The sequence below is a fragment of the Triticum urartu genome, chromosome 5 (assembly GCF_003073215.2).
Source record: "Triticum urartu cultivar G1812 chromosome 5, Tu2.1, whole genome shotgun sequence".
In the NCBI taxonomy this organism is placed as follows: Eukaryota; Viridiplantae; Streptophyta; class Magnoliopsida; order Poales; family Poaceae; genus Triticum; species Triticum urartu.
Genome location: NC_053026.1, coordinates 202,343,487 through 202,369,585, shown reverse-complemented (window position 1 = coordinate 202,369,585; position 26,099 = coordinate 202,343,487). Strand labels below are relative to the sequence as shown.

Sequence of the window (26,099 nt, the reverse complement as noted above, 5' to 3'; positions counted from 1 at the left end):
GAAGGACACGAGGGTGGTGGGCGCGCCCTACCCCCTGGGCGCGCCCCCTACCTCGTGAGCACCTCGTGTGCCTTCCGGACTCTGTTTTCTTGCACCATACGTATTTTGGTCGGTAAAAATTCATTATATAACCTCCCGAAGGTTTTGACTCCCGTATCACGCAAATTATTGTCTGTTCTTGTTTCGAGCTGTTTTTCTGACAGATCTAGATTATCATGACGCCCCCAAGCGCTTCCAAGGACAAGTTCTTCGAGAAGGTCATCAACCCTTACCTCGCGGAGGTGCTGCGACACCCTCAAACCATTGAGATGCGTGATGGGTTGTTGCACATCCGCGATGTTGAGGGACCAAAGGGAACCGGATGCGTGGAGACGAGGCTCGAAGCAATGGAGCAACAACTTTTCAAGTGCCAGGGGATGGTGGAGCGTGGAATCAACGCTAGCCACACGATGCTCGCAAAGTTCACTAACAACTACAAGCCAGATGCCAAGAACACCGAGGAGGCCATCTTCAAGCTATATGACAAGATCGAGCACCTCCAAGCCCAAATCTATGACCTGCAAAACCAAAACTATGAGTATGAATATAGATTCAAAATAATGAGTTTGGCTGCAAATTCGAGGATTCTGGAGACTCGATCATCCTTCTATAATGGTGAACCTATGCCTTGGAAGATGGATGACAAGCCCGCATCATCAACAACACCTTCACCTTCTTCACCAACCAAGGAGATATAATCACATGGGTATGGGCACTCCCCTTGGCAACTGCCAAACTTGGGGGAGGTGCCCGGATATCGTATCACAATCACAACTCCTATCTTTACTGTTTTCTTAGTTCGGTCCTATTAGTAGTATCTTGATCTAGTAGAATAAAGTTTATGGCATGATCTAGTTTTGAGTTTGCTTTATGATCTCTCTATGTAATCGAGTCCGTGAGCTATATATAATAAAGATTAGTGTTGAGTCAAGGGCTTGATTATTTTTCCATGATCTTGGGTGAATAAAAGAAAAGAGAAAAAGAATAAAAAGAAAGAAAAAGTTCATATTGATCTTATTGAGAGTAATGACTTCACATAGAAAGAGTATGATGATTAAAAGTTGTTGGGAGTTGGCAGACATAGCTTTGGTCATTGTTTCAATTAATAGGAAGTAATAAGGAAAGAGAGGTTTTCACATATAGATATATTATCATTGACATCTTTTATGATTGGGAGCACTCATTAAAATATGACATGCTAAAGAGTTGATGTTGGACAAGGAAGACAACGTAATGAGTTATGTCTTTCTTATATCTGAGATAAAGTATGTTGTCATGGATCCTCTAACTTGTTGAGCTTGCCTTTCCCCCTCATGCTAGCCAAATTCCCAGCACCAAGTAGAAATACTACTTGTGCTTCCAAAATCCTTAAACCAGCTTTGCCATGAGAGTCCACCATATCTACCTATGGATTGAGTAAGATCCTTCAAGTAAGTTGTCATCGGTGCAAAGCAATAAAAATTGCTCTAAATATGTATGATTGATTGGTGTGGGAGAAATAAGCTTTATACGATCTTGTGATGTGGAAGTAATAAAAGCGACGGACTGCATAATAAAGGTTCATATCACAAGGGGCAATATAAAGTGACGTTCTTTCGCATTGAGATTTTGTGCATCCAACCATAAAAGCGCATGGCAACCTCTGCTTCCCTCTGCGAAGGGCCTATATTTTATTATTATCTTCTACCTTATGCAAGAGTCATGGTGATCTTCACTTTTTCTTTTTCATTTTATCCTTTGGCAAGCTCAGCATGTTGGAAAGAACATGATATATATATAATTGGATGTAGGGGAGCATGAACCATTATTGTTGACATTACCCATGAGGTAAAAGGTTGTGGGGCAAAACCATAAGCCCCTATCTTTCTCTGTGTCAGATTAAAACTCCGTAACCACAAGTATTGCGTGAGTGTTAGCAATTATGGAGGACTAAATGATAGTTGAGTATGTGGACTTGCTTTTTAGCTCTGACATAGACTCTTTCCGATGTTATGATAAATTGCAATTGCTTCAATGACTGAGATTATAGTTTGTCGGAGCCCAATAAGGTTTGTGATTCATACTTTTGCATTGTGAATAGATCATCACTTGAACATAAGTAATCATATGACAAAATCTATATATTTTGTTGTTATGAGAATAATCATGATGCCTTCATGTCCGTATTTTATTTTTATCGACGCCTCTACCTCTAAACATGAGGACATATTTATTGTTATCGGCTTTTCGCTTGAGGACAAGCGAGGTCTAAGCTTGGGGGAGTTGGTACGTCCATTTTGCATCATGCTTTTATATCGATATTTATTGCATTATGGATTGTTATTTCACTTTATGTCACAATACTTATGGCTATTCTCTCTTATTTTACAAGGTTGACATAAGGAGGGGGAATGCCGACAGATGGAATTCTGGGCTGGAAAAGGAGCAAATATTAGAGACCTATTCTGCGCAACTCCAAAAGTCCTGAAACTCCACGGAACATCCTAAAATAAATAAAGAAAAATCCTCGCCAAAGATGAAGGCCAGGGGGCCCACACCCTGCTCACGAGGGTGGGGGCGCCACCCCCCCCCAGGGCGCGCCCCCCTACCTCGTGGGCCCCCTAGTGGCTCTCTGACGTCCATCTTCTCCTATATGAGGTCTTCCGATGAGAAAAAAATAAGAAGGAACTTTTCGGGACGAGACTCCGCCGCCACGAGGCGGACTTGGCAGAACCAATCTAGAGCTCCGGCGGAGCTGTTCTGCCGGGGATACTTCCCTCCGGGAGGGGGAAATCATCACCATCGTCATCACCAACACTCCTCTCATCGGGAGAGGGCAATCTCCATCAACATCTTCACCAGCACCATCTCATCTCCAAACCCTAGTTCATCTCTTGTATCCAATTCTTGTCTCAAAGTCCGGGATTGGTGCTAGTAGGTTGCTAGTAGTGTTGATTACTCCTTGTAGTTGATGCTAGTTGGTTTATTTGGTGGAAGATCATATGTTCAGATCCTATATGCATATTATTACCCCTATGATTATGAACATGAATATGCTTTGTGAGTAATTATGTTCGTTCCTAAGGACAAGGGAGAAGTCTTGCTATGAGTAGTCATGTGAATTTGGTATTCGTTTGATATTTTGATAAGATGTATGTTGTCTAGCCTCTAGTGGTGTTATGTGAACGTCGACTACATAACACTTCACCATTATTTGGGCCTAGAGGAAGGCATTGGGAAGTAATAAGTAGATGATGGGTTGCTAGAGTGACAGAAGGTTAAACCCTAGTTTATGCGTTGCTTCGTAAGGGGCTGATTTGGATCCGCTTGTTTCATGCTATGGTTAGGTTTACCTTAATACTTTTGTTGTAGTTGCGAATGCTTGCAATAGAGGTTAATCATAAGTGGGATGCTTGTTCAAGTAAGAACAACACCCAAGCACCGGTACACCCACATATCAAATTATCAAAGTATCGAACGCGAATCATATGAACGTGATGAAAACTAGCTTGACGATATTCCCATGTGTCCTCAGGAGCGCTTTTCCTATTATTAGAGTTTGTTCCGGCTTGTCCTTTGCTACAAAGGGATTGGGCCACCTTGCTGCACTTTATTTACTTTTGTTACTTGTTGCTCGTTACAATTTATCTTATCACAAAACTATCTGTTACCACTTATTTCACTACTTGTAGAGAATACCTTGCTGAAAACCGCTTATCATTTCCTTCTGCTCCTCGTTGGGTTCGACACTCTTACTTATCGAAAGGACTACGATAGATCCCCTATACTTGTGGGTCATCAGGAGCACTCTTGTAACACGCCCGGTTCAATAGTAAAGAATATAAGTCCAGTATGGGCGGAACCGTTCTGGAAGATGGCTCGATGGGCCATGCAAAATACACGCAACACCGGATAACATACCAACACATAGCCTTAGAGCATGTTGGATACTCCGGCAAGTGGCCAAGAGCGGCGAGGATATCCTCACCAAGAATAACCCAGAACACCCCCAGAAGACAACGACCCCAAAGTACTGACGGTCTTCGAGACATTCGCCTCAACAATAGGCGCAAAAGAGCACTACGCGGACTTCCGAAGTCTGTCAAATAGCAGCAATAAACCCTTGGAATGACACAGGCTATAACTTTTAATGGCGCACGAACCAAAATACAGGACAGTCCGAGCACAGCCGCCTTGGTCTCAGTCCAATCGTGGACGGCTTTCGGCTCACCAAGGTCCTCATGGACGGCGGCAGCGGACTAAACCTCATCTACGAAGATACACTCCACAAAATGGAAATAGACAGGAGCCGCATTGAGCAAAGCAGCACGACCTTCCGAGGAATTATTCCCAGTCGGGAGGCGCGGTGTGCGGAAAAATAACACACGACGTGGTATTCGGCACGCCGGAGAATTATCGGTCCGAAGAAATAACCTTCCAAGTGGCCCCTTTCAACAGCGGATATCACCTCTTGGGGCGGGAGGCATTTACACGCTTCCAAGTGTACCTCATTACGGGTACATGAAGCTTAAGATGCCCGGGCCCAAAGGCATAATCACTCTCGCCAGTGATCCGGACATAGCACTCCGCGCCGAAAATAAAACCGCATCCCTGGCCCTTGAGGCATTATCTGAAGCCCTCGCGCCGAAGAATTAACCGCACTGCGCTCCACGGTGGACAGGGACGATGTGATCTTAGACAAACCCCAAATCCACCTCCTTCAAGCCAGCGGAAGAAATAGTCAAATTCCAGGTCCATCCAACGGACCCCAAGAAGACAGCATCTATTGGGGCACAGCTAGACCCAACGGTTGACGCCGCGCTACAGGATTTCTTGCAAAATTGGGATATATTTGCCTGGCACCCTTCTGACATGCCAGGAATCCCACGCAAGCTGGCCGAACACAGCCTCAACATATTAAAGGGATACAAACCGGTCAAACAAACACTGCGGCTTTTCGAACCCAAACGTCAAGCCATGGGAGAGGAGCTAGCCAAGCTAATCGAGGCCGGATTCATTAGAGAAATAAAACATCCGGGACTGGCTGGCAAACCTGGTGATGGTACCAAAGAAGGATAAATCCTGGCGCCTGTGCGTCGATTTTAAAGACCTCAATAAGGCTTGCCCTAAGGATCCCTTCCCCCTCCCCCGCATTGATCAAATCATTGATGCTACCAGACACGAACTCACTGTGTTTCCTTCGACGCATATTCCGGATACCATCAAATCAAAATGAAGGAGTCCGACCAAGCTGCAACAGCATTCATCACCCCATATGGGCCATTCTGCTTCAACACCATGCCCTTCGGGCTCAAGAACGCCGGCGCCACCTACCAACGCATGATCCAAACATGCCTGGAGAAACAGATCGGAAAGACAGTTGAAGCCTATGTGGACGACGTCGTAATCAAGACAAGGCACGTCGAAACTAATAGATGACCTACGCCTCACATTTGACAACCTCCGCGCATATGACATTAAGCTCAATCCGGAAAAGTGTGTTTTTGGCATCCCCGCAGGAAAGCTGCTGGGCTTCATCATCTCCAATAGAGGAATTGAAGCAAATCCAGCCAAAATCCGAGCTCTGTCACAGTTGGCTACGCCAACAGACCTTAAACAAGTCCAAAAACTCGCGGGTTGCGTGGCAGCTCTAAGCCGCTTTATCTCCAGATTGGGAGAAAAGGCACTGCCACTCTATCGCCTTCTACGGCGAACCGATCACTTCGAGTGGACGGACGCGGCAACAGCCGGACTGGAAGAAATAAAAACACTCCTAGCGAGCAACCCAATCCTGGCGCACCAAACATCGGCGAACCCATGCTGCTATACATATCGGCAACACATCAAGTGGTGAGTGCCGTGCTCGTCGTTGAACGAGAACAGGACGGACACAAATTCCCGCTTCAGAAGCCAGTATACTACGTATCCACTGTCCTTACACCATGCAAATCTGGTACCCCCATATATCAAAAGATAGCATACGCGGTCTTCATGGCATCCCGAAAGCTACACTACTTCCAGGAGTGTTCGATCACGGTGGCTTCCGAAGTACCACTCAATGACATAATAAACAACCGCGATGCCAGGCCGGATTGCCAAATGGGCCATTGAGCTCCTTCCATTTGATATTACATACAAACCACGTCGAGCTATTAAATCCCAAGTACTGGCTGACTTCGTCGCCGAATGGACAGAGGCCGAACTCCCTAAAGAGTACGTCACATATTCCAATTGGGTTATGTATTTCGATGGCTCCAAAATGCTGGCAGGGCTAGGAGCGGGCGTCATTTTGACGTCCCCCATGGAGACGTCGTCAGTACTACTCCAAATACTATACACAGACTCCAATAATGCAGCCGAATACGAGGCCTTATTGCATGGTCTCCGGATGGCTGTCTCCATGGGCATACAGCGCCTGGAAGTGGCGGGGACTCAAACCTTGCAATATCTCAAATAAATGGAGACTTCGATGCCAAAGATCCAAAGATGGCGCTTATCATAATGTCGTCATAAAAATGTCGGCTTCGTTCGAGGGACTCGAGTTCATCACGTGGCTCGAGAAAGTAATCAAGCGGCAGGCGGACGTTCTTGCTCGTATCGGCCAAGCGCGACCCAGTCCCACCTAACATCTTTCTGGAAAGGCTTTTCAAGCCATCCGTGGTGTGGCAGGGGGAAACGGCAACACTAGTCCGGATCCGAACACAACCCAGATTCCGAACACACGATATCATCGGAGGCTCAGCCACCGAAATAACACCGTCGGCCCATCTCATTATGGCAGTCATTGCCCCATGGACCGAACCCTTCTTGGCCTACCTTAATAGGAAGGAACTTCCTGAGGATCAGAATGAGGCCCGCCACATTGTCCGGTGTTCGAAGCGCTATAAAGGTCACGACGGAGAACTCTACAAGAAAAGCGCTACCGGAGTCTTCAAAGATGTATCTCCGAGGAGGAGGGGCAGCTCCTGCTGAATTCATGCCGGTCTCGGCGGTCACCACGCCGCAACTCGGGCCCTTGTAGCAAGGCCTTCCGTACAGGTTTTGGCCGACGGCCCGAGCAGATGCACAGGACCTTGTCCAACATTGCGTCGGATGCCAACTCTTCGCCAATCCAAAGCCATATGCCCCCCACTGCCCTACAAACAATCCCCATCACTTGGCCTTTTGCGGTCTGGGGACTGGACATGGTTGGACCCCTTAAAGGAGGAAGCCATAAGAAAAAATATCTGCTGGTCATGGTGGATAAATTCACTAAGTGGATAGAGGCCAAACCAGTTAAAACGGCCGAGTCCGGGCCGGTGATAGAATTCATATCCGGCGTCGTACACCGTTATGGTGTTCCACACAACATCACTGATAATGGCTCCAACTTCACAGCCGATGAAGTGAAAACCTGGTGCTGCTAATCTGGGCATCAAGCTCGATTACGCCTCTGTCTATCATCCATAGACAAACGGTCAAGTCGAACAGCCAATGGTCTATATATGAGCGGCATCAAAACCCAGGGAAAGGAACCCTTAACGGAACTATTCTCTCTGGAAGATGTTTCTTACATAATGTAATATAACATAACTAGCCGGATACAACTTGTCTGTTCAAGCAACTATGACCCCCACGCCTGGTTTCCATGCATACCCCGGTCTATTTGGCCGCACGGGTATTCGGAAACAATCCGCGCCTTCGGGTCCAGAGGGCAAAGCGAAAAGGTCTGCCATGACAATCGTTTTACAATTCAGCTAGACGGAAAAATACACAGCCATTTCAACTCAAAAATTTCCTCCTCTATACCCTCCAGCAGGCTATCTAACTTACAATCCGGCTGGGAATATTTGGTAGCTACTGCTACTTGGTCATACACCAAATTAACAGGAACTTCCTTCCCGTCTGACCCTAGAGGTCCGACCCGAGCCATATGATTCGGGTCAAGCTTGGTGTACCGTGTCTTCACCATGGCCCAGACTTCTCGAGCCCCTTCCCGGTAGGCCGATATTTTCCACAATCGAAAGCGCCGCCGCGCCCCCTTGAATAGCTATAGGAGCTCCTCCATCTTTCCTGGAGGGGAGGCAGCTGGCCACAAGGCTTTGGCAACGCTTTGCATCGCCTGCCGAGCTTGCTTATGAATACGCGACAGCTCTTGTAGCAGATCGCCTGAGAATCCGGACATCTCATCTTCGGGATGGCCGGTCAGCATACCTACAGATATAACTTTGTTAGTTCCTGATATCTCCGAACTATTGTAAGGCAAATTCGGCCACATACTGAACATGCCGCCGCGCAGCCTTTTATTCTCCTTCACAGAGTCGGCCAGTTGGGCCCATACATCTTTCAGATCCTCGCCCAATCGGGTATTCAAATCCTGGAGCTTGTTCTTCTCCAGTATGACTTTTGTGAGCACACGCTCGCCCGCAGCTAGCAGCTTCTTGGCTTCTCGTTCTCCGTCTTGGGCAGTTTTCAGTTGTTCTTGCAGTTGACCTAGTGATCCTGATAGGAGGTGAGCAATCGTGTTTAACATTATCGGTATACCATTCTGTTTTATCGATGGAGGGGAACATTACTAGGAGACACCTTCTTGGATTTCTCCAGTTCGGCACGGGCAGTAGTTAGCTGCGTCTGGCACTTTTCTAGCTCTTGGGCTAACAGGTTGTTCTTCTCCGTAAGAACCTGGTTATACAACGATACTTAAATTAGTTGTATCAACTGCTTCAAGTCTCGGGGGCTACTGGCATATGGTTATCATAGTCAGACAAAGTAAACTTACCCGCACATCTTTTAAATGCTGCTTGTGGCTCTGTTAAGCCCATCTCAAGCAGCTCGGATGTATGCATCAGCCGAGCCGAAGGTGTTAAATGCTTCTTCTGAAAAGCCGGGGTCTTGTAAAATGGCCCTGCGGCGCCGATGATTCATGGCGCTCTCCACTTCCGAGTTAGTGACGGATACATCCTCCGAATCCTCGGCTGGAGGACAGTCCGGCGTTACCCCCGCATCAGCCCCCGTCTTTACGGCAGGATCTGGATCCTGGCTGTGGGAAGTATGACCAGCCGGACCCCCAGATATAGTCCGGCACACTTTTTTCCTAATACAGGATAAACATAAAGGTCACAGTTGGATGTGACTGCCAAGGTGCATATTTGCAAATCCATACCTCTTTGATGAAGGCTCGGCTGTATCTTTGTTTGCCTTCCTCTTCGAAGGCTTGCCCGGCGTGGGGGCCACTCTCTTCGAAGATGCCCCTGGGCAGCATGACGCACCGAGCACCTCCCCTTTTGAGCACAGGACAGTGCGGTGGGTGAGGCAGTATGAGAAAACTTTTTCGGATGAAATATCTCCGGATTACTTACGTGTGGAGCAGGGAGAAGACTGGGATAATCGGTGATGATGGCCACTTCTGTGCCGTCATAGTTCGTTTGGTAAAACACCCCATTCACGAGCACCACGAATATATCCGGATCCTCTTCGAACCCGGGGTTGAGGTCCCGGTTGTGGCCCTTCGGCTATGGGGCAGGGTTGTAAAGCCCCTCGGAAATCTTTTCGCCAGTGCTGTTGTAAATGGATGGGTTAATGTTCGTTGAACATAGCTCGGGGAGTAGAATGAGTAGAGCAGAGGAGTTGGGAACTTACCCAGCTAGGAGGACTATACATGGAATATCCTTCCATGTGCTTGATGCGCAGGAACTCCTCTTCCTCCCCTTTGAACAGTTCGGCCAATATTTTGGCCAGGGCGGTAGGGGTGTCTGGACCCTTCCTGCCGTAGCGGGAGGCGTCATCTTCCCCATTATAGTGCCACATGGGAAGTCCTTTGTATTGGAGTGGCTGGACCCCCCGCACTATGGAGGTCACCATTACTTCGACCATCATATATCTGGACTGGGCGAGCATCCTTATCTTGCTCAAGAGTTGGCGAACCTCCGCACTATCTTCCTCTTCGAGGCTCCGAGGGCGCCTGCTGTGACGTTTCTTCAAGGGAACACTTGTGAACTCAGGAAGACCCCTCCAGGCTGGGTCTGGAAGTACGACGTCCTCGATGTAGAACCACTCGAAAGTCCACTCTTCAGACGCCTTCTTCGGCGTGCCAGATAGGTATCCGGTCTCGGCAATGCGCCATATTTCGGCTCCGCCCACTTCAAATATCGATCCTTCATGGTTACGCGGGACAAGGCAGAATAACTTTCTCCACAGTTCAAAATGGGCCTCACAACCCAGGAATAGTTCGCATAAAGCGACATAACCCGTAATGTGCAGGATGGAGGTTGGAGTAAAGTTATGCAGCTGGAGGCCATAATATTCCAGAAGCCCTCGGAGGAATGGATGAATTGGAAATCCTACGCCCCTTAGCAGATAGGGGACGAAACACACTCGTTCCCCTCGGATGGATTGGGGAAATCCTCTGCCTGGGTTTTGCCGTCAAAGGAGGCCAACCCTGCGCGAAAAGGGACCAGATCCGCAGAGGGGAGAAACCCCTGCATTTGCAGCTCCACCAGCTGACGGTGGGATATGGAGCACTTCTCCCATTCGCCTCTTTCTGGGCCGCAGGGACGGGAGGAGGGGTTGGTGATGCTAGATATGTTGGAGTGTTCTTTCCTAGCGACCTTTGAGGATTTTCTCCACGAGATGATTGAATGGACCTGGGATCCAATCTCGTTAAATAAACGCTGTCCCTCGCGTGGCTGGGATGTTGTGTGCAAAAATGCCCTGGCCTCTCGCATTCACTTGACACGTGGAAGCTGAAGTTGTTGATACACATAAGCCGAGGGGTACAACATTAAATGGAAGGCCGAATACACTACTTGGAGGTCATTGGTGGAGGAACCCGCCTTGCAATGCCGAAGACAATCTATGCGCCGAACACCTCGCCATTGAAGACTGGTCCGGGGGCTACTGAGGGAGTCCTGGACTAAGGGGTCCTTAGGCGTCCGGCCTGTTAACTATGGGCCGGACTGATGGGCTATGAAGATACGAAGACCGAAGACTACACCCGTGTCTGGATGTGACTCTCCTTGACGTGGAAGGCAAGCTTGGGGAACAAATATGTAGATTCCTTTCTTTGTAACCGACCTTATGCAACCCTAAATCCTCCCGGTGTCTATATAAACCGGAGGACTTAGTTCGGAGGGAGGAATATTCATTACCATAGCCATACAAGCTAGACCTCTAGGGTTTAGCCATTACGATCTCGTGGTAGATCAACTCTTGTAATACTCATATTCATCAAGATCAATCAAGCAGGACGTAGGGCATTACCTCCATAAAGAGGGCCCGAACCTAGGTAAACATCGTGTCCCCTGTCTCCTGTTACCATCGACCTTAGACGCACAGTTCGGGATCCCCTACCCGAGATCCGCCGGTTTTGACACCGACAACTAGGTTAATATGCTAGTTCCCAAAAATGATATAAAATTGCATATGAAGCATAAAAGATTGATAATAATTAACATGAAATAATAAAAATATATGGATACATCGAAGACATATCAGCAGGGCAGTGGGCTCTGATCCGTGGTGCCGCAGCCCGCGTTGCATGCTGGCTAGATCCAGCCGCCGTAGCCCAGGCACGCACGACCGACCACACTGCCTGCCACTCCACGATGCCCAACACGCGCTTTGCGCACATGTCCTCACCATCCGCACAACGCAAGAGAATGCTAGAGCCCCGCTACCGTTGTTGTCGATCGGCTTCGCCCAGCCATGCCCTCTGACAGTGGCAAGGCAGGAGGAGGGGGGTAGCGACGGAGATCCAAGTCGCCCTCCGCGTCGCCTCTCAGGGGCGATGGGAAAGGGGCTTGGATTTTCAACGCAGGAGATTGGTAGGACCAGTTATTTGAATAAATCTACTTGTAACGGGTCAACGAGCCCCCTCCCCAACCTTCCTTATTACTTAGAACATCTACTGCCAGACTTGGCAAATCTGCCCCCCCATACGCCCGCGTGTGCGTCCGTGAACAACCCCCGCCGGCCCCTCATATGGGCTGCCGCACATCCACATACCTCAAATGCAGAGCCTCAAATCCATGCACGTCGACCTTATGATACAAATTGTCTGAATTCAATAGTTCGAAACAAAGCAAAGCAAATCATAGTTCAACAATCTGTACATGCCAAAATGAAATCAATGTCCGAGCGTGGCAGATGCCTCGCTTGTTGGCCGGATCACTCGCCGGACGCCATCCATGCCGCCTGCTCTGAGGCCATCCTTGTGTCCTACTCCGCCTGAATCCGGGCTGCATGCTCCACCTGCCTTGTGGCATGCTCCGCTGCTGCCACAACCGCCCTTGTCGCCTCGTACTCCCTACGCTCGTTGATCTCCTTCTTCTTCTCCGCAAGCCACTTCTTTGCATGCTCACCCAAGAGGGTTTCGTCCGCCAGCATGATCTTCGCATCCTCCTTGTCTCGTGCGAGTTGCAACCTCTCCTTCTCAAGCTCAGTCTCTCCAAATGTCTTGGCCTTCTCAAGCTCCCATTTGATTGCCACCTATTGCTTCTCCAACTCGATCTTCTCCCTCTCATTTTCCAGCTTCTTCTCCGCCCTCTTCTGGTCCCAATCTATCCTCTCCTTTTGCGCATCTAACATGAGCTTGTACCTTCCCTCACCGAAAAAATGCTCGTCCATGTGGAGGACATTTTTGTAGACGCGACATCACGGGAGACCCTTTGTCTTCTCCCACTTGTTTCCCATGACTTGGCGGTTATCCTTTGGCACGGTGGCTCTTCCATTATCGACGACAATATCGTCCTCTTCATCGTCCAACCCCAATTGATTGGTGGGAGCTTGAGCCATCATTCCTCTTCTTGTCGGCCTTGAGATCGGCCACAAGTTATGTCCACTTTAGCACTCCATTCAATATGATCCAACAATGGCTAAAAGCACATGACTTCTTCTCCGTTTCGTGATACAAAGTGGACGTCACCGCCGTCTAGCAAACAACATATGTATGAGCACGTGAATGCAAACACAAGAAGCATATGCAAATGATGACAAGATAAAGCAATTGAGCTTGCGTGAGTTGCCACTCCCATCCCACTTTGAGGGTGTTTGGTCACTTGTGAGTAGTAGCTGACATACTTGTTCACTTCCCCTTGAATGATCCCCCATCGATGTTGGAGAGATGCACACTACGGTTGGTCACGATAGGGTGCGACTCAGCATATTCCTTTTGTTCGTGATACTCCTTCCAAATCTTCTCCCAACACTTGTTCCCCCTTTTGCTCGGTGCCGCAAATTGGATCCATTGTTGTGGCCAACCAAGCTTTGACCAACAATATGTCCTCAAAAGTTGAGAATGCCGGACCTCTTGCCTTCGCCGTCTTCATCTTCTTCTTGCTCGGATTGGGATCGTATGTTGTCCCAACTTCAAATGCAGTGCCCCCCCAATTAATACTCCATTTTGGGTCGGGCCTTGATTGTCATTGATCATGTCCGATAGGCACACCTCCTAAATGGGCATGGTTTGTAAGCATTCATCATGTCTGAAATGAATTAGCGGTCTATGCATAACATTGAACATGCTATGTGCTAATTTGATTGGGCTAGAGCAAAAAAACATATCGACTCTAGTCGTGTCATTCTGTCGAACAGGTCGTGGGAAGCCCGGGCGCCACCGGTTCCTGTGCTCATTCGTGCCCGAACGAGCCGCGGCAAGTGACATGCGTTCATCGCCGACATTTGCATGGGCGGAAAGCTTTCCAGAATGCCCAAATCGGTCGTCGGATCCTCCTTTGTCCCAACGTGGTCCGACGGCGCAATCCGTGTCGGCGGACAGATGGATGGGGTGCGGGGTTCTGGGCGCGGTGGCGAGACAGCTGCTCATCCATGTCCGCACCTCCCTGCGACGCCACCGCCGCTTTCCTCTCTCACTGCTAGCGTTGTCGCATCTTCCAGGCGACATTCTCCGGCTTGCACGACTGAGCCGAGGAAGGGGAGCCGACGGACGAGGCGGATGCAGTCTCCATCGTGGTGGTCGGGGCGGGCTGGACGACATCTACGACGGCGGATCGGGACTGATGGTGAGGATGGGGAGCAAGGGAGCGAGGGGCTCCGGTGCGAGAAAGGTAGGAGGAAGGCGGGATGAGGAGGAAGGGTTTGATGGATTTGGTGCAAATTGTGATGGGGTAGGGTTGTTGGTCCGACGTGACGGACGCGTCCGGACGCATCTAGAAGCCTCATATCCGCCTTATATTTGGGTTAGATATGAGGGGTGTCGGTCCGCCCTGGCGTTTGAATCTTGTTTAACAAGCCCGTTTAGGTCGAATTTTCGTGACCGGTCGGTGACCTGGCCATCTGGCCGGACGTTTGAGGCGGTTTGGGCGCCGATGCTCTTAGCCATAAATGAGCGCGATGTAATTTTTTAAACATCAGTACAGACACAAGCGCTCACACATACACGCATACACTCATTCCTATAAACGCACACAGGCATATCCTATCTCTATGAACACCGATATAATTGTTACCTGAAAAAAAGTGCTCCATGATGTGTCGAGACACCACCGAGTCCATCGGCGAACCGAACAAGGCACGTTCCCCACCACAGAAACAAGAAAGCGGAAACCCCACACCGCTGCCGCTGCGAAGGAGAACCGAGGAGAAAGATCCGGACGATACGAGCTCAGCAGCTCCCGTCGCATCGCATCGCATCGCCCCGGCGACACCCGCCCGCTGCTTCCCTCGTCCTCAGCTCTCCCGAATCGCCGCCGGCCGAGAGGTTCGCAGCCCCGATCCACCTCCTCTCTCCTCCCTGCCACCGCCACCGCCACCGCCACCCGCAGGTCCTGTAGCAAGCCACTGTTACATTCGTGGGCGTGCCTGCCACACCCATCACGCGCGCTCAGTTGGCGCAGTGGTGGTGGTGGAGCACTGGGACTGGGAGACAAGCGCGGGCCGTGTGGTGCCCTGCCACCGGCAGCCAATCTCCCCCGTAGATTCCTTCCCCCCGCACTCACTCCCATAAGAGAAAGGCGCTCCCCTTTCCGCCGTCCAAATCTTCCCCCTTTCTCTTCCCCAGCCCTCTCCCTCGTACGCACGCACGCGCGCGCCCGTCGCCTTTATTAACCCCTTTGCTGCCCAGGCCATTGGATTCGTGGCGTTGGCGAGCGTGGTCGCAAGGAGAGGAGGGGCGGCGGCGGCGGCGGCGGCGACTGTTCGCGGGATGAGCTTCGGCGGCGCCAGCTCCGTCGCGGCCGGTACGTACTATGCCTGTGACTGATTGTGCCCCTCGTTCGTTTGATTCGGCGCCGATGCGCCGGCTTTGATGTGCTTCTGTCGGGATGTGACGGAATGGTGGGCGGGTTGCAGGTGGGAAGCGGCCGTTCGAGTACGGGAGGACGCATGTGGTGAGGCCCAAGGGCGCGCACAAGGCCACCATCGTCTGGCTCCACGGCCTCGGCGACAATGGAGCCAGGTACGCAACAAACCCTTCTTTTGGCCCTTCCGGGTCGCAGCTCCGCTTGTTGGGATTGATGCGTTCACGGATTCAACGATGATGGACGGACGACCTGTCTGTTCGTCCTGCATTCTTGATGAATCGTAGTCGTAGGATCTCCTGTATATTTTCCATGTCTCTCAGCCAACTGTACTGTAGAACGCTGTACGTGAGACATCTCACTCTCGTACTGTTTATATGATAGCGCTTTGTTGAAATTAATTTCCTGCCCAATAAGCATGTGTGCGGATGATACCGACCTCCTGAGTCATCTGATTGGGCGAATAGACATTTTTTGCGACATTTTTTATGATCCGTGCTATAATACGTTCATTACATACGCTTCTTTGCACATAAAAAATCGTTGCATTATTATTGGCAAGAAAGGTATTTCTGTGCTATCATGGTTTTAAGGAAATTGCATTATGCTCAAAATTATTCAACGTAATGCAAAACTAGAAGTTATTTTTGGAGACCGATAGACATAATGGGTTTTATATTATATTTGCAGCTGGTCTCAACTGTTGGAAACTCTTCCCCTTCCTAATGTAAGTTAGGAACTAGATTTTAACTTTCAAGTATGTGTCCTGTCAGAAGTCTTTCTGATTCTCTGATTTGCTACTGCTTCAGATAAAATGGATTTGCCCAACTGCACCTACGAGGCCTGTGGCAATTTTTGGTGGATTCCCATCTACTGCATGTATGTTCTGAAACATGTGGATTTTCTTATTTATGTCTTGGATGTATTGTGCTAACTCCTTTTGTAATAGCTATTTGTTTTGATAGGTGTGTGCTGATATGGTTTTGCCTTTTTCCGGGATCACAGGGTTTGATGTTGCTGATCTTTCAGAAGATTCTCCTGATGATGTTGAGGGGCTGGATTCCTCAGCTGCACATGTTGCAAATTTATTGTCTACCGAACCTGCAGACAGTATGATTTCATGCCAGTTTCCGTTTGTCTACTTTCTTCAAACCCATTCTTATCAAGCGCACAACAGATATGGAATGGCATTCCTTGTTATTATCTGTTTCTCTATTGTGTTGCGGGCAATTTTTTATTTTTTACATTTCTAGCCAAGAACCAAGCTATTTTGGTCTCATATATTGATAATCCAGTAGAATGGACTCCGCTGGGTCTTGTTCATCACTAAAAGTTTTGACCTCGTTACATTAATCATCGCAGTCAAGCTTGGCGTTGGTGGCTTTAGTATGGGTGCTGCTACTGCGCTTTACTCTGGTACTTGCTTTGCTCATGGAAAATATGGAAATGGCAATCCATACCCTGTGAACCTAAGTGTGGCTGTTGGTCTCAGTGGCTGGCTCCCATGTGCCAGGTTTGTGCTAGTATGTTTATGTGCACAAGTTTCACTGAAGCTGCTTCCTTGCGGCTGATCCACTTTGTGCTGTGTGGTCACCTCAGGTCATTGAAGAACAAAATTGAGAGCTCACAGGAGGCTGCACAGAAGGCTTCATCATTACCCCTTATGCTTTGTCATGGAAAAGGTGCATATCTTTAGCATGATTTTCAGTTTTTTGCGTAATACTGAAATAAGCACCTTATCATTAATGATGGCATTCAGCACACTGTATTTCCCCAAGATGCGCATGTAACAGTCCGTCCTTCTTCTGGAGCTAGTGACCTGTGTGCTTCAAACCAGAAACATCTTTCTTATGTTTATGAAACATTTAGAACGGTTGTAGGCTTGTAGCTACACACTTGTATTACCTGAAGTTGCTTCTTCGCAGCATATATAACAGAACTGAGTTGCTTATCAAGTATATGGGCAGTTCCTTTCCCCTTTCAACCTGGATTCAAACAATAGTTTCACCAGAAAGGATTTTTGCTCTGTTTTTTCGTTGCCTAAGCAGCTCAGCTTGATAGTGTCTGGCTCTTAGTAACCAAGTTGATGTAATTTCCATGTGGCATTCCTCACAAGGTTAGTTACGATGATCAGCTATGCTAATTGCAAATTTTGATGGAAAACTGTGATAAGCAAATTTGTTATATAATAAATTGATGCATGCCTCAAGTTTTTATGGGCATGAACAGAACACGAATTAGCAGAACATATAGGTCTTTGGACCAGGTGTCTTGATAACGGTCATCTGCTTTCATGATGCATCAGCACTGCATTACTTGTTCTGAGTCCTCTATTTATGTTTAGTTATGCAGAGGCCATCTGTAAATTGCGACTTTTATCATCTTTTTGCAGCTGATGATGTGGTCCTCTACAAACATGGAGAGAGATCTGCTGATGCACTTAAGTCAACCGGGTTTGCAAATGTGGAATTCAAGTCCTACAGCAGGTTTGCTACCTTCTTTACTCCCATTGAATGTTGTGATTTCCTTGTGCTGATTGATCTCCTCTCCTTGGAAGACTCGGGCACTATACCGTTCCAGAGGAGATGGACGAAGTCGTCAAGTGGCTTACGGCAAGCTTGGAACTCGGCAGTTCCTCGTCAACTTGATCGAATGAAGAGATGCCTTGAGAAAGGCTCGGTGTGGCGGCATCTAAATAATAAGTACCTGTGGTTGTGCCGAATTGAGTGATAAAATGGCTGGGTTGCCAACTTGGGCTTTGGGTATACGGTTATGTCTTAGCTTGGCGTTTCATATGCAGACATGCCTCGCTGAATCTTCTTACTATTGAGATTTCCATATATTTGGTATGTGTTTCCATCCATAGTCGGAGACATTGTGATCAGTTTGGTTTTGGTTACCAGTGATATTTTTGTTTCAATGTGTTCTATCCTTTTTCCTACTGAACTGATTATTTTACTTGTGAACGAACCAAAACAGCACCGAGATCTCACACGTGCTTAATGAGACATATATATGTATTGTAAAGGGAAGTTTCATTCACAAGATATGACAGTTTGCATTGTTGTTAGAGAAAAACAAACATTCATAAGATAGACAAGTTGCATTGTTGATAGCAAACCCAGAAGGAGGGCTACATAGCAGAGAGTCGAAGTTACAGTGCAACAAGAAACACTACTATGTCCTTCGAGCTTCATAAGGAGTTGTTTGGGGCCATTGGAAAAGGAGGGTCCTGGTTCAGTTTTCACATTTCAAGTTTCAACTTTTTTCTCTAAATATTTTGTGGATGACATTTGCAGAACAAATTGCATTTACATGCTGTTTCGTTATCTTTTTGAGACTCAGTTGTTGGAGATGCTTCTCTTTTTCTTACAGTCTATTTAGATTCTTTTGTGGATGATACAACCTTATATATTTTTGGCACAGATTTTGAGTGTTATACTAGATCCAACAATATGTACCCATAAATTGTTTTCAGGATTTAACATTTGCCAGTTTTCCTTTCTTCTCTCGCGAAAAGAGAGGCGGCAGGGTAGTTCCTCCAACCCGCCCGCTCCCCGTCGACAGGTTCGTGTGTCCCCTCCTCCTCAGTTGGCCGTGTCGGTGATGTGGATAGGGTCGTAGGGTTAGGTTTAGCATTCTTGCGGCGGCGCGGTGATGGCGATGCCGGTGTTGAGAAGAATAAGTTTCCCCTGGCTCCTTGTCCACCTCGCCGAAGGCGGTTTCATCGTCGGCGCTGAGGAGCGCAAGGCATTGTGTGGTCGCCGGTCTTCGGATTGGTGGATCTAGGCGTAGGAGTGGTTCGTGATCCTGTGCAGGTTTCTTCAACGGTGGATCTAGGCGTAGGAGTGGTTCGTGATCATGTGCAGGTTTCTTCAACAGCGACGACGACGGCGGTGCCGAGAAGAATAAGTTTCCCCTGGCTCCTTGTCCACCTCGCCCTCCCCGGAGGAGGTTTTATCATCGACGTTGAGGAGCGCAAGGCGTTGTGTGGGCGCCGGTCTTCGTATCGCTGGATCTAGGCGTAGGCGTGGTTCGTGATCCTGGTTTATTCAACGGCGACGACGACAATGGCGGCGGCTCTACCTGTGCGCTGGTCCTTCAGGGCCGTAGATCGGAGTGGCCGGCTTCAAGTGCGACGCGGTGGCGGCGGCTCGTTTTGGTGGATAAATTTGTTTGGTGCTCTATGGACTGGAATATAATTTCTAGTTTGTTTGGGTCCTTTGTATTGTTGATGATCCTTTATAATGGATCTAGGGGCCTTTTTACAAAAATTAAATTGCTTTTAGAATTTTTAAAAATTATCACCTGGCTGTTTTGATTATTCCAAACAACCCAAAATCCGCCCTTGACATAGTTGTCACTACCTTGCTCTTCGATTTGGGCAGGCTTAGGTCTTAATTGGATTGTCGTTTCCAGCGCGTTTACACCTGTAAAATATACAGACCATCATCCGTCGTTTTGATTCTCAGGTGAGATTTACACACGGCCGGTAAAATACACTTGTAAAACAAATACATGTGTATAAAAATACATCGATTCCAAGCAGGGCCTTATGCTGTAAGTTTATACAAGCAAGATGCATTACACAGGTAAGTTCTGTATTCAGACAATGCAACACCACAAGCCTTGAATCGATGGTACGCTCACGGTGGAAACGGATGATTATACAAACAAAATTAACTTTGCAGAATAGAAAAGCAGCATAAATAACTACCCCACAAGCCTTTGAATCGATGGTGCGCTCGCGGTGGAAACAGGTGATTACACAAACAAAATTAACTTCGCAGAATAGAAAAGCAGCCTAAAGTACAAAGTAACTTGTTTAAAAAAAAAGTACAAAGTAACAGCCTAACCATTTATTACTGCAACGCAAACGGAGCCCAAAGTACAGAATCCAAACGAAATCACCTGACTATTACAACGTACAAAAAACAGAGTATTGAAAAAGTGGCATTTATTTGTCATGAAGCGAAAACTTGGATGCTCTTGGAACCGAGAGATTTCCATCATGGCTGGCAACACGACGATGAAAATCCTGCGTCAAAACAACAGAACACCGCAGGAAGAGCGTCGAGTAAAAGAGTACTCAGAGAGGAAGCATCCATCTCCATGCAAATGCTAACAACTGTAGCTTGTTTCACTGGGCACTGTCTTGCTCGCCCTTTTGTGCGGAATCACCAAGTAAATCCTTAAGTTCCCCTTTCTGAAGAAAATTTAGAGAATAAGTCAACCACCAAGTGAAAGATACCAGCTGGATACACATGCTGAATGAAATAGTGATGATCCGTTCACTTGCCTGGTGCATGCTTAATATGATGTCAGAGCCCCCAACGAACTCCCCGTTGATAAATATTTGCGGAAAGGTAGGCCAGTTACTGCACAAATAAACAGTAGCTTTAATAATGATACCATCAGGAGATACATAATTTGTAAACCCCGGCAGCTTAGCAACAGGTGTTAAATTATCCATTTGTCATTTCCGCCATGATGCATATGAATGAAACTGAATAAAATTGGAACTCTGAAAGTTGAACATTAAGTAGAACTCTCCAATGTTGTAATCAAGGGCACACAACATGTTTTCGACGAATCTGTTCCAAGTAAAGCCTCCAGCTAAATCAAAATCATATTCTGTATGTTTTATCATCTGTTGTTGAAGCTAAATCTTAACCCATAGTAAAATATTTTCTTTACCACATCATCCCATACCCTATTCCCATGGCTAGTTCCTTTTTTTTTCCTTTTTGAGACAATTGTCTTCCATCTAAAACTGAAAGTACAACATCAGGGAGGTTATGACGAGCAACTTACGAGTAAGCTTTGACACTCTCCTTGAGCTTCATATTACTCAGAATATCTCTGGCAGTGATAGAGACGCCTGCAATAGACAAGATATGATTTAGGGATTTCAGGGGCACAATTGACTGAGAGCTGGTTCTGAGATATAGCTTACCATATTGCTGGAGGACCTTAACTGCCAGTGCACTAAATCCACACCTGGGAGCTTCAGGATAACCCTTCATGAAGATAACGACTGGATTCTCCTTGATATCCTGGCAAAGATTTCATCAAGGAAATTAATTAACAGCAGAAGAATATGACACAACATTAAGCTTTACAATTTTCATGCCATGCGTATTTTTGTTACATTTCAAGAGATTGAATATAAATGTTCTGAAGCTCATGTGTGCATATAAATACCTGAGCAACGATGTCTTGCAAAGACATGTCAGAACCTTTGCTTGTAGGCTGGAAATCTTGATGTGTATCAGTATCAGCGGTTACTCGTGTTGCACTTGTGCCGCCATTCACGTTAGAATCACCACTGATTCCTGATGAGTAGTTCATGAACTGTTGGAAAGCTGGTCGTGACACGGTCTGCTTTTCCAGTTATCATGCAAAACAAGGTCATTGTGCAAACATGAGATCAAAATCAAAACAGAAACAATCTGATTTTGCTTGACAAAAGCTGATAGTGCAACATTGGTTGGTTCTTTGATAAACTGGAAGCAAAATAAAGCTTGAAAATACTATAGTGTAAGCACAGAGCAAAAAGGACAATTGATGCCCAGAAGCTAACGAGAAAACCTCAACTGCGATAACATTGCAAGTCTAAGCTGAAACTAACCATGTAACCTTCTTTAAAGCTCATAGACACTGTTCCATTTAAAATGAAACCAAACAACCACCAGTTTATAGCATTATAAGGCTCAGAGCCGGGAGGTGGCTCCAGCCTCACCGAAGCACTCTCCATGCAGGCGTACAGCATTAAACAGGTTGCATAAACATCCCATTTAAATGGAACACGTTTACAGGAAACCACTTGGTAGAGAACTATAGCATCCATAACATCCATTCAGACATAATAATGGCTGCCTTATAGCACAAATGGTCATGGCAAATGCTGAAATGAGCTCAACTCTACACATGTGGATTTTTGGTTAAAATATATGGGGCCACCGGAGTCTCATCTCTAGACATGATATGCTTTAAAAAAAGGTGAAAACCAGGGTCATCATGATAGCTCTTATCAAACAATCTCGTGATAGAGAGATGGTACAGATGAATGTAACATTAAATTTATGCAACTGTAAACGAGTGAACCGATTAGCTTACTAGGTCCCAATGAACCTGACAGCAATTTGGGGATTTTGGGGCTCGATCAGAGCTCGGACCAGTTGAGCGAAAATAAATCGGGAAAAGCTCAGAACTATGAACTGATGAAGGTGCCGGCACTTACCGCCGTGCTGGGCGCGCGGCACGACCGCGCGAGCCCCCTGAGTAGGGAAGACGACACCAGCCTCGCCATGTTCCCCTGCATCGACGGGTAAAACAGACAGGCAACCGCGATTTAGCAACAGGGACGGATCTAGATGCGCCCAGAAATTGGGGAGATCGGTAGGGTTTAACTAATCGGTGGATGAACGAAAGCTCATACCTCGAAACCCAGTGGAGAGAGATTGCGGACGGGGTCGAGACGGCAGGGGCGCGGTGGGCGGCGACGCGCGCGAGAGGCGGAGGGAGTTGGGCGGCGGGGCAGGGGGATTGAGGGGGCGGGGGCGGCGGCGGCGGCGGGCACTGCCTTCTCGGACGGTTCGACTCCAATCTACCAGGATGTGCTGTTCGGTGAATATACCGCACGAACGTGCGGTGCAACTCCTTACGGCGCGACGTGCTCCGCGCCGTCCGATCGCCACGCGGCCACGCGCGAGCTCTTCATCAGGATGGTGATTTTTTTTTTAACGGGACATCAGGATGATGACTTTTTTTTTAGGGTCAAAGCAAAAACGCTTTATTACGCAACCAGGCTAGGCATGTCGCCTAAAACAAGTTCGGCCACAGATGGCGGAACACTGATATCCCATATGGTGGGTTCATTCACATTATATTCGTATCCTAACTTAGCGAGTTCGTGCACAGCATCGTTGGCTTCCCGCCTGCATACAATAACATCACACTTTGAGAACCATAGCCTCATTTGAATCTTCAGGACGTCCAGGGCCAAGGCATTTGCTGAGAAGTTTGGCTCCTTCCGCGTGAGGGCCGCTGGAGAAGCTGTGAGTCAGTCTTGACGCAGATCCGGATCGCTCCAAGATGGGCGGCCAGCTCCATCTCGCCCTCAGCCGCTCGTAGTTCTGCTGCGAAAGCATCATGGACATGCTCATTCCTCCCTGCCATGCAAGCTACTGCATCTTCATTGAGGTCACGTGCAATCACTCCCACGCAAATTGAGAGCTTCCTGACATGTGGGCACCATCAATGTTAAACTTCAGTACGTCCGCTTCACGCGCCTGCCATTTTGTCTTCTCCTTTGGAATATGTTGCTCTTGCTTCCCCACAATTTCTCAGTATTCCATGGTGGCTAGCTTAGTCCCGTGCACTATCTCCTCTGGCCGAGTTCTGCCTTCGTTCTTCTTGACCCGGTTTCTCTCATTCCACTACTCCCACCAGAAGTACAAAATCCGCACTCTATCCTCCATGGTGATCCACGGCCCGGCCAAGCTCGCATCAGGATGATGACTTGGTGATCCACGGCCCGGCCAAGCTCGCACTGAAGCAAATTAAACGGAGTACAACCGACCGATATATGATCCATTATTTGTTTTCAAAAACAAAATGCGAATCGAGAGTAGCTCAGATGGTTAGATTCTTGTGAAACCCAACCCAACAAGGTCAAGTTCTAAACATGACGCTAGTGGTCGCATTTTTTGAGTTTTTATTTGAAGACTTCCAACGGTGTGCATTCAGTGAGAGAAGATGTTCCCATTGATTACGAAGACGTCAGTTATACAGGCCGTGCAACCTTAAAAAGAAAAGAAACGAAATTGCATAGAAATATCTTCTTCTTTATTTCAAATCAGCCATGCTGCTCCATCACTATTGGTAGATGTAAAAAAGGGTGATTGGATTAACCTACCCATCAACAACGTATAAAATTTCAAAAAATAAGATAACCAATCTAAAAGATACTTCCTCCGTCTCAAAATGTAAGACCATTATGATAATGTCAAAAATGATCTTACATTTTGAGATAGAGGGAGTACATTTTAGTAGTATATGCTTTCTACTTACAGTAACACCAATAATTTCCTTTGGTTCATATATGTAAAATAGAAGACTAGTTAACGCATGAATTTTATAGACTTAGATGTTTGGTTCACGGGAATAGAAAAACACAAAAATTCTAATATACAAACTCAAATCAAATTCAAACCACTCAGAAAGGCACAATTAGCATGTTATTATGCCACTAAGGATCTTAATCTCATTATTCTTGCGTAGGAATTTGAGAAGGAGATCCAAGTATATTGTAAAGTTCCTACATTTTTTCCTCAAATTGACATCAAAAGAAAATTTCTTCCATTTTTTCCTTTGCTACATTCCTTTGAACCAAAGGCTTCAATAGTGTCACCATAGAAAATTTCTATTCCTATGTGTTTCCTCCATTTTTCCTTTGAACCAAAGAGGGCCTAAGTTGTAGTTATAAGTAGAGATGACGCCCCGCAAGTTGCAGCTGGAATTGGATGTGGTTATTTTTATGAGATTTTATGGTATGAACTTTTAGTATTCCGATTAGCAATAGCAGAATTGGAATTAAAGTACATATAATATACTATATTTGATTATACATTTGCAGAACATTTATTTAATATAAGTAGCATGCATGATGCATGTTAGGTGGGTTTCTTCATGCATGGTGGCATGATGAGTTCGCATAGTTGCATGAATAAAGTATTAAATTTAGTGGGGCATGTATAGTGGCATGATGAGTTGGCATAATTGCATGTCAAAATTATTGAGTTAGTGGGGGTGAAATATTTATTTATAGGTATATAGGATTCTTTTTGTGGGGGTTCTGACTAGTTGTGCATGTTAATTTATAAAAAAAATCCAAGGTCGATTCAATGAAACAACGTGGGGGTAGCATATGTCAACTCTTCTGCCAGTCGATCGGATAAGAATATCAAAAGACTCGAATATGCAATTCTGCTCTCGAGCTCACATGCACTCGAGTGATCGACAAATTAAAGAATACTCCAGAAAAATCTGATCTACCTGGACAAAAATAAATCTAGAAGTTAAGTTAACAAATCCAAAAGGTAGACTCTAGTATATGGTTCATGCTTACTATAATATCAATAAGTCGTTAGGTTTTTTTTTTATTTTTGAACTATTAGGGATCTAGGGGTTGTTGTCGTTGGTTTAGAAAGATGTGGATTGTTTCTTTGCTACTAGATTTGCACTTGGGTAGTGGGCTTGTTTTTGTTCATATTTGTGTTAACTACATGTGTGGCATAACTTAATTATGTTGAATTGCCCCAATCCATTGGTAGCTTATTTTATGGGACCTCATCAAGAGGGCAGGTTGCTCTTATGATTTCATTATAGACAGATAGCTGGCCTGATTTATAAAAAAACAGGTCAAAAATCACGCAGTGGCAAGGTTAACTATGGGACAATCATGCAAAAAATACATCGATGAACGTGACCAACCCCTAACCAAAACTTGACTCCATCACTAAACGCAAACCAAACACCGTGGGTCAAAGAGAACCAAGAAAGGAGTGAAGAAGATCTTTGACAACACCTACATGGAGTAAATAGAGTCTTCCAATAATTTTTTCATTACATGTATTTTTAAAAAAATATGCATTTTTTATGCTTGCAACAAATTTTAATTGATTATATTTAATCAAAGATGTGTCTTGCATGTGCACTAGTACTAGTAAAAATAGCCAAGTACTAATCAAAAAATAGCTAAGCCACCACCTTTTGATATTCACAGTGAAAAAATTATAAACCCTAGTCGTCATTTCAATCCTTTTGACATGCCTTCTTTATGTC

At 46.6% G+C, this 26,099-nt stretch overlaps 2 protein-coding genes across 3 annotated transcripts; one reads left to right on the top strand and one right to left on the bottom strand.

Moving 5' to 3' along the window:
• The first annotated feature begins 14,464 nt into the window (after positions 1-14,464).
• Positions 14,465-18,171, top strand: LOC125508400 (acyl-protein thioesterase 1 homolog 1-like). Of its 2 annotated transcripts, none has more exons than XM_048673106.1 (10): positions 14,465-14,713; positions 15,077-15,191; positions 15,304-15,409; positions 15,942-15,978; positions 16,061-16,130; positions 16,257-16,361; positions 16,614-16,764; positions 16,851-16,933; positions 17,644-17,737; positions 17,809-18,171. In XM_048673106.1, the coding sequence occupies exons 1-10, from the start codon at positions 14,480-14,482 to the stop codon at positions 17,897-17,899; spliced, it is 1,086 nt and encodes a 361-aa protein (XP_048529063.1). In that variant the 5' UTR covers positions 14,465-14,479; the 3' UTR covers positions 17,900-18,171. The 2 variants fall into 2 exon arrangements, with proteins under 2 accessions (XP_048529063.1, XP_048529064.1); XM_048673107.1 differs by lacking the exon at positions 14,465-14,713 and adding an exon at positions 14,728-14,926.
• Positions 18,172-20,088: 1,917 nt separating this feature from the next.
• On the bottom strand, positions 20,089-22,853 carry LOC125508402 (monothiol glutaredoxin-S4, mitochondrial-like). The gene is made up of 7 exons (XM_048673108.1): positions 22,693-22,853; positions 22,495-22,569; positions 21,456-21,632; positions 21,208-21,307; positions 21,066-21,132; positions 20,551-20,629; positions 20,089-20,457 (listed from the first exon to the last, which is right to left on the bottom strand). The coding sequence occupies exons 2-7, from the start codon at positions 22,561-22,563 to the stop codon at positions 20,392-20,394; spliced, it is 558 nt and encodes a 185-aa protein (XP_048529065.1). The 5' UTR covers positions 22,564-22,569; positions 22,693-22,853; the 3' UTR covers positions 20,089-20,391.
• Positions 22,854-26,099: the final 3,246 nt, after the last annotated feature.

What these genes read in the sequence shown, in the direction of transcription:
- LOC125508400 (XM_048673106.1), top strand. Translation starts at nt 14,480, where the DNA reads ATGATGTGTCGAGACACCACCGAGTCCATCGGCGAACCGAACAAGGCA. An exon ending in AAACTCTTCCCCTTCCTAAT is followed by an intron (nt 15,979 to 16,060) that starts GTAAGTTAGGAA and finishes CTACTGCTTCAG; the next exon opens with ATAAAATGGATTTGCCCAAC. An exon ending in TATGCTTTGTCATGGAAAAG is followed by an intron (nt 16,934 to 17,643) that starts GTGCATATCTTT and finishes ATCTTTTTGCAG; the next exon opens with CTGATGATGTGGTCCTCTAC.
- LOC125508402 (XM_048673108.1), bottom strand. Translation starts at nt 22,563, where the DNA reads ATGGCGAGGCTGGTGTCGTCTTCCCTACTCAGGGGGCTCGCGCGGTCG. An exon ending in GCCGCGCGCCCAGCACGGCG is followed by an intron (nt 21,633 to 22,494) that starts GTAAGTGCCGGC and finishes CTGGAAAAGCAG; the next exon opens with ACCGTGTCACGACCAGCTTT. An exon ending in TAAGGTCCTCCAGCAATATG is followed by an intron (nt 21,133 to 21,207) that starts GTAAGCTATATC and finishes TGTCTATTGCAG; the next exon opens with GCGTCTCTATCACTGCCAGA.